The 8,073-nt window shown below is 40.5% G+C and overlaps 1 protein-coding gene across 1 annotated transcript; it reads right to left on the reverse strand.

The window, feature by feature from the left end:
- Nucleotides 1–4,546: 4,546 nt before the first annotated feature.
- On the reverse strand, nucleotides 4,547–7,872 carry LOC130682323 (vitamin K epoxide reductase complex subunit 1-like protein 1). The gene has a single exon (XM_057496705.1). The coding sequence runs from the start codon at nucleotides 7,759–7,761 to the stop codon at nucleotides 7,231–7,233; it is 531 nt and encodes a 176-aa protein (XP_057352688.1). The 5' UTR covers nucleotides 7,762–7,872; the 3' UTR covers nucleotides 4,547–7,230.
- Nucleotides 7,873–8,073: the final 201 nt, after the last annotated feature.

Genomic DNA, 8,073 nt, shown 5'->3' on the forward strand with positions numbered 1-8,073 from the left:
TGTTGTACAGCCCTCCCCATGCCCAGCCGACCCAACGCATTATTCATGCTAACAATAATGTCCCCTTTCATTCTTCCCACCCTTTTCCCTCCCTTATCACCCACCCGGCCCAGTCCTTTTCCCTTTGGTATCTGTTAGTCCACTCTCGGGTTCTGGGATTCTGCTGCTGTTTTTTTCCATCAGTTTTTTTGTTTTTATACTCCACACATGAGGGAAATCATTTGGTACTTGTCTTTCTCCTCCTTGCCTATTTCACTCAGCATACTACCGTCTAGCTGTACCCACATCATTGTAAATGGTAGGATTTGTTTTTTTCTTATGGCTGCTTTCTTTACTTTTTAAACGGGATTTCATTCTTCCTTTTTGTTTGTAGTATCGCTGTGTGCTTTCATCATTTATCTCCCAATTATGAGCAATATCTTTCTGTTAATTGATATGTATCTGTATCTATCTATCAATCTATCTATCTGTCTATCTACCTTTAATTCCTATCTATCTATCATGGCTATCATCTATCTATCTATCATCTGTCATCTATCTATCTATCTATCTATGAATCAATCATCTTTTTGTCTGCTCATCTATCCTTATGTACAGAACAGTTAACAACATAGCCTATATCACCTTCCTACATTATGCTTCCAAAAATCTTGCAATTTGAGTAGGCTGTATTGAGAGCACTGGGTTCACTGAGACACTTGCAGGTCGAGTAAGCAACGTGTGCTTACAAAACCGGTAAATGGTGTTGCAGGAACTTGAACCCATATCTCTGTCCTCTGTCCTCTTTTCCCTCTTTCTCGTTTGCTGACTGTATTTAGCCACATTCATTGACTAAGTGCTTCCTGAGGATCACAAGTATTCTTCGTCTGGGCCTGTTGTAGACAGTAAAGTATACTTGGTGCTTTGCTTACCACCATGTTTGAGGGAAATGGGCGTGATCACCATTGATAGGGGGAGGGTCAAATAAAAAGTAACACCTATGTCTAGACAGGAGCATTTGGGAGCAAGGAGAGTGTTGCGGAGTTACGTGTTTGTTTGAGTGTCCTAACTTCCCTCTTTAGGGGTTTATTGCTTCTTTACATTCGTGAATATCATAAAACCCACTGATTTCAAAAGCCCAGACTCATATTATTACAGCAATTCTGTGGTTGAGGTGAGAAAAAATGAGAAGGACGTTGGTGTACCACTAAATCTATGGCTGGGCACTGCTGTAACCAAACAAAAAGAATTCACAGTGGCTAGATGGGGCTATTTTCTACTGAATGTCTCTGGGGACTCAAACAGAATCCATTTATTTGTTTGTTTGTTTCTCATTTTCACTTGTAGGGTACCTATCTCCACATATTCGGCATGAAGTTTGTCTGTGTCCTTGGATCGCAAGTGAGTCTGCTGTAAGGGAGCACAAAGGTGGTCTTGAGTTTTCATCCCTTCTTCTAACACTGTGTCTTTTGGTTGGAGCACTCAAAGCCTGTCCTTTTATTCTGATGATTCAGGGCTGTTCCCTTATTGCATTAAAAAAATTTTTTTTGTTATCATTAATCTACAACCACGTGAAGAACATTATGTTTACTAGGCTTCCGATTCACCATTCCACCCGTAAAACCTCTTAGGTCTCTGCCCATCAGCATGTAGTAAGATGGTGTATAATCCCTACTGTCCTCTCTGTGTTGTACAGCCCTCCCCATGCTCCTCCTACCACACATAGTATACACGCTAATACTAATGCCCCCAATGCAACCTTTCTTTCTCCCCGCCCTTATCCCTCCCTTCCCACACAACCTACCCAGTCCCTTTCCCTTTGGTAACTGTTGGTCTACTCGCGGGTTCTGTGAGTCTGCTGCTATTTTTTTCCTTCAGATTTTCTTAGTTGTTATACTCCACACATGAGTGAAATCATCCGGTTCTTGTCTTTCTCTGCCTGGCCTATTTCTCTGAACATACTACCCTCTAGTTCCATCCACGTTATTGCAAATGATAGGATTTGTTTTCTTCTTATGGCTGCTTACTGCACTTTTTAAACTGGATTTCTGTCTTCTCTTTTGTCTGTAGTTTCGCTATATGCTTTCTCCTTTGCTCTCCTTGTTATGAGCAATAGCTTTGTTTTAATCGATATGTACCTATATCTATCTATCTGTCTGTATGTCTATCTCTCTATCAGTCTATCAATCAGTCAATCATCTTTTTGTCTGCCCATCTGTCCTTTTGTACAGAACAGTTATCAACATAACCTGTGTCACTTGCTTACGTTGTGCTTCCAAAAATCTTTCAAGCTAACTAGTCTGCAGGGAAAGCACTTGGTTCACCGAGACTCTTGCAGGTAGAGTCAGCCGCATATTCCTACAAAACCGGGAAAGTTTGCTGCAGGGTCTTGAACCCGTGTCTCTGTCCTCTCTCCTCTTTTATCTCCTTCTCACTTGCTGACTGTATTTAGTCACATTCATTGACTAAGGTCTTCCTGATGTTCACAAGTATCCTTCCCCTGGGTCTGTACTTGACAGAAAAGTTAACTTGGTGCTTTGCTCACCACCATGTTTGAGGGACATCGGCGTGATCACCGCTGATAGGATGGAATGACAAATGAAATTGAACACCAATTACTAGACAGGAGCAGTTGTTAGCAAAGAGTGTGTTGTGGAGTGACGTGTTTATTTGAGTGTCCAAACTTCCCTCTTTATATAGTTATTACTTCTTTACATTCATGAACATCATAAAACCCACTGATTACTAAGGCCCAGATGCATATTTTTACAGAAATTCTGTTGTTGAGGTGAGAGAAAATGAGAAGGACGTTGCTCTACCACTAAATCTATGGCTGGGCACGGATGAAATAAAAGAAAAGAATTCACGGTGGAAAGATAGGGCTTTTTTCTACTGACTGTCTCTTTGGACTCAAACAGTGTCCATTTGTTTGTTTGTATTTCAGTTTCACTTGTGTTGGGTACCTGTCCTCACCCCTTCGGCTTGTAGTTTGTCTGTTTCCTTGGATCTCAAGTGAGTCTCCTGTAAGGGAGCACATAAGTGGTCTTGAGATTTCGTCCTTCTTTGAACCCTGCGTCTTTTGATTTGGAGCTCTCAAAGCCTGTCCTTTTATTCTGATGATTCAGCGCTGTGCCCTTATTGTACTTAATAAATTTTTTTGTTATCATTAACCTACAATCACTTGAGGAACATTATGTTTACTAGGCTCCACCGTTCAACAAGTCCCCCACAAAAACCTCTTACAGTTGCTGTCAATCAGCGGAGTTGGATGCTGTAGACCCATTCACTATTTTCCCCCACACACACCCCATTACAATCGCTGTCCATCAGCGAGTAGTAAGATTCTGTAGAATTTCTACTTGTCTTCTCTGTGTTGTACAGCCCTCCCCATGCCCCCCTGAACCAATGCATTATACATGCTAATCCTAGTCTCCCATTTCTTTCTCCCCGCCCTTATCCCTCCTTTCCCAACCACCCTGCCAAGTCCCTTTCCCTTTCGTAACTGTTAGTCCACTTTCGGATTCTGGGAGTCTGCTGCTATTTTTTTCCTTCAGTGTTTCTTTGTTGTTATACTCCACACGAGTGAAATCATTGGGTACTTGTCTTTCTCCACCTGTCCTCTTTCACTGAGCATACTACCGTCTTGCTCCATCCACGTCATTGCTAATGGTACCATTTGTTTTCTTTTTTTTTTTTTTTACATGTGACTTCTACATTTATTTTATACCAAAAAAGTTATGTGCAACAAATAAACATTCTTACATATTTACATTTTTTTTTACCAGTTAGCAAAACTGTCCTAAATCTCTGATAAGGAGTATTTCTTCCTATAGTAATGGGGAGATCTGCCTAGTGGACACCATTTTAAAAGAATGTTTACTCTGGAGCTTAAAGCACTAGTAATAAATATTTTTGATGGGACATACTATACAGACCATATACCTAACCCTTAGGCCATGCTTAATATAGTTTATAACAACATTTCACCTTTTCTGGGCTAATCTGTCACAAACGTATTCAAGTAGCCTGGACTCCCACCCCACCCCTGTTGTTTTAATGAAGGGTAGTTCTCACAAATGTTAAGTGCTGCCTAAAATGTCTCAATAGGAATGGTTCACCATTGCTTGCGTGTTGGGGGGAAAAGAGCACAAAGGTTGCACATAAGGTATTCTTTCCCAAATAGGCTACCAAAAATAGTGGGTTTCTTGTTGGCATTTGTTTAATACTGATTTTCAAGACCTATTAGCATTCACTGGTGTCAGGCAGTGGGTTACCAACTGAAGTTACAAAGTAATTACTGAAGGTAACTTTGCATTTTTGTGGATAGTCTTAAAAATAAATATAAGCAAACTAAAGCCAACAAACAGTTTTAATTTCACTGTAGTCTTGGTCCTGTATCCTACCTAGTCGGTCTGAAGATCTCTGGTATCCAGTGACAAGAGTCACTGCTCTCAATATCTTTAAAAGTAATGGATTTAAGGAGAGGCTACGTACATCAAGTAAAAGTAATTCCTGCCATGCAGCTGGTTAAACCTGAGTTGTTTCACCAGTTTACCCTCACTTGACAACAACTAGCTGTAGAAAAAAACAAATGAAATCCTCCAAATCCACCTAGACTCCATGGAATTTATCATCTAACCACAACTTCCCTTATTCAAATTGTGACTATCCAGTAAGTAAGTGGCCTCATTTTTTACAAATCATTTCAAAAGCCAAGAAGCAAGGAATTACTGCCAAAACCCAGGAACTCAACTTTTTCCTAATTATTCAACATTGGTGGCTAGTAGTGTTGCAATGTTTAAATAGTCTAAAATAGTCATAACCATCCTCAGATTTTATAACATCGTGTTTTCCCCTTCTGGGGTAGAACAGAGGATGTAGAGGGGAGCCTAAATTCTTCCAGGGCAAAAACACCAAGTAACAGCCACCGGGGTTGGGTTGCTTCCTGAGACACTGGCATTACCATGTGGTTATTTCAGGCAGCACCCACTCATCACTCAGTGAGAGAAAGGATAGGAATTATACTGGTTCACAGGAATGTGGCAAACATTTTTGTACAACTGAGATGGTGTTTCCCCCAAGGCTTAGGAAAGCAAAGGAAAAACTTGAAAGCTCTGACTGAATATTTTTGTTTTCTTATGTAAGAGATTGAAGACATTTGCAAGAACTAACATCAAGACAAGCTTTGTACTTTGCTGATTGATACAAAATATGATGAAAAACCATTTTAAACGGACATGAAAAACTTATTTGGCAGAACCAGTGTTATATATATAACAAACATCTTAACCATTAAGCCATTTCCACTGTTGCTTAGGAAAAAACCCAGAAAACTGCTTGGTAGAACTGGAAGCACTGCGACAAGATGACCTCACTGTGCAGAAAATGAAGACTTGTTTCTCCATAAACACCAGACATCCAATCAATGCTTCTAGAGTTCTTCAACTATAGAAACAAGAACAATACATACATAATAAAACAGGCATTGAAATATTCACGTTTATGAGAAAACAAAAGCCTTGATGAAATCAGAATTAAGCATGTCATTTATAAAACTGGTTAGAACTGGTTAGAAGTTCATCACAATCCAGATTTATATCCACCTTGGGCCAGAAGAATATGTTGTGTCAATTCTGACAGTCGGAAACTGAAGAGTTGCTGACTCTACACATTATGGTTTACAGAGCAGAGTCTATCCCCTCCCTTCAAAGAGAAGGCAAATAAAGTGCTCAAAAGTTACTGGTCTATTCTTAACATAATGATTAATCTAATTGGAAGCAAAAAACAGCTACTGCTTCTCAATCTAAGGAGCAAAATCATACAGAACCTTTCTATAGAATGCACGTTTTCTACTTTATGTAAGAAAGGAAGCAAGGACACTTCAGCCCAAGTTCAACAGCACAAAATATTTGGTTTGAGATTTAAGACAGAAGGCACTTTTAACATTCTGATATAAGATGTTAACCATAAAAACATACTGTTACAATATCATTTGGGTTTATTTGCGTTGAAAATTTCTGCATTTGTGTGGTTATTTAGAGTAGTGACACCAGTACTGTATTTCACCTTCAGATATTTCTACCTGTAGTGTTCTTCCCAATGAAGCAAACTGAGCTGCATGTCAGCCCTAAAGTTTACAAACCCAGTATCTGACTTTAGAACAATTAAACTAGACATCCGATTAGTTAGTGCACAATGAAACAGGGAAAACACTATGGAACTACCCAAAAGCGATCCTGCTCTGGAGTGACTGAGCTTATACTGGTTATTTCAAAGTCCTAATACTGTTTGGTTGACTGACACCAATGTTAAGGAAAAATATCTGCATGAAAATTCAACCATTATAAGAGACTTTACCCAAAAGTGCCATTTTAATATCTCCAGCTTTTCTCCAAACAAATCTACCCATTTTCCCATCTTTAATGTATTGAAGTCCTTGCACCTGAAGGTCTGGTCACATGACATTCCATAAGGTCATAATTGGTCCAGTTTTATGACTAGACACAAGCTTGAATTGAATGTCCAAATTTAGTTTCTTCCTTTCAGAGGAAGGAAATGAAAGGGAACCAACCACCCTACTATTTTTTGCTTTCAGTACTGGACCCACAGCTGTCAGTACTTTCCACAAGATGCTCTGTATGGACTTACTATTTTCATTATTTCTTCAGTCAACATTGAGCTAACAATTCTTCATTGCTACACTTCAACTAAACTGTACAGTAAGTTCTTCAGGGATGGATCCAATATTTCTACCTTTATTTACAAATATCACATAAATGGATTCTAGTTGAATCTATGTGTTTAAATCCATTGGCTAAAAACATTACATATTGTAAACATGGCAATATTTAATACAGTATCTATTCTAAAATATTCTGTCATGATCACATTTGTTATACCTGAAATTGAGTTTATAAACATTAGAGAATTACTAGCAATGGTTGCTCACTTTACAAATGAAGGCAAGGAGTTAGGATTATGTTTTATTATTCAGAAACATCTTCAAAGTAAAGTTAAAGCTTGTCTTTGACTGGCTCAGTGTGTCCTTTTTGCCTTGTATCCATATTTAAAATGAAGAGTGACACAGGAAATAGCTAGGGCCCCTTCTAATTTACAGGATTTTAAAAAATCAGTTTAAGGAAATCAGTTTAGGTCAAGTGTCTGTTCTGAAGAATAAAAAAAAAAACTGCTGCAAAATAAACTTAATGGAGAAAGGGACTTCAGACTGTCATTTAAGAGTCTGTCAGGCTGTCAGTCCTGCTTGGGCGGCAGTTGTCGCTTCCAGGCCTCATTCAAGTAAACGAGTCGTTTGTAGTTGACGATCAGAAGAATGAAGTTCAGCACGTACGTGACCACGCAGATGATGCAGAACTCCTTCAGCACAAAGTACAGAATGTAGGCCAGGTACAGAGAGCCTACTACAGACACGATGGAGGAGGTCATGAGGATTAAAGCTGCAACTGCGCTTGCTGTCATGCCAAGTAATAACTGTAGTATATAAAATATAAGTCCGAAGACACTGTTTGGCTGGTTTAATACACCATCCTTTCCAAAAATGGAACCCAAAAGACCAAATCCTCGACCCCATCTGGAGGCAAGGGCGGCGGAGCACTTCACCCAGGGCCCCAGGTCGCAGAGGGCCCGATGCTCGGGGTCCCGCTCCTTCTCCCGCTCCACGTGGTAGGCGTATATGGAGAGCAGGATCCCGGCGGCGCACACTGCATACCGGGCCACCCGCTCCCACCGCGGCACCGACACTCTCAACAGGACGGGCGCCGCCATCTTCCCCCCTCCGCGGCCGCCGCCGCCGCCGCCTCCCTCCGCCTCCACCTCAGCCACCGCCGCCCGTCGGTGCCCGACCCAGCCGCCGCCGCTACCGCCACCGCCTCCGCCGCCACCCATTTGTTTTCTTCTTATGGCTGCTAACTGCAGTTTTTAAACTGGACTTCATTCTAACTTTCTGTTTGTAGTTTCGCTATGTGCTTTCTCCAATGATCTCCTGGTTATGAGCAATAGCATTGTGTAAATAGAAAAGTATCTGTTTCTATCTATCTATCTATCTGTATGTCTGTCTGTCTATCTATCAATCCTTCT

The sequence above is a fragment of the Manis pentadactyla genome (assembly GCF_030020395.1).
Source record: "Manis pentadactyla isolate mManPen7 chromosome Y unlocalized genomic scaffold, mManPen7.hap1 SUPER_Y_unloc_6, whole genome shotgun sequence".
Lineage (NCBI taxonomy): Eukaryota > Metazoa > Chordata > Mammalia > Pholidota > Manidae > Manis > Manis pentadactyla.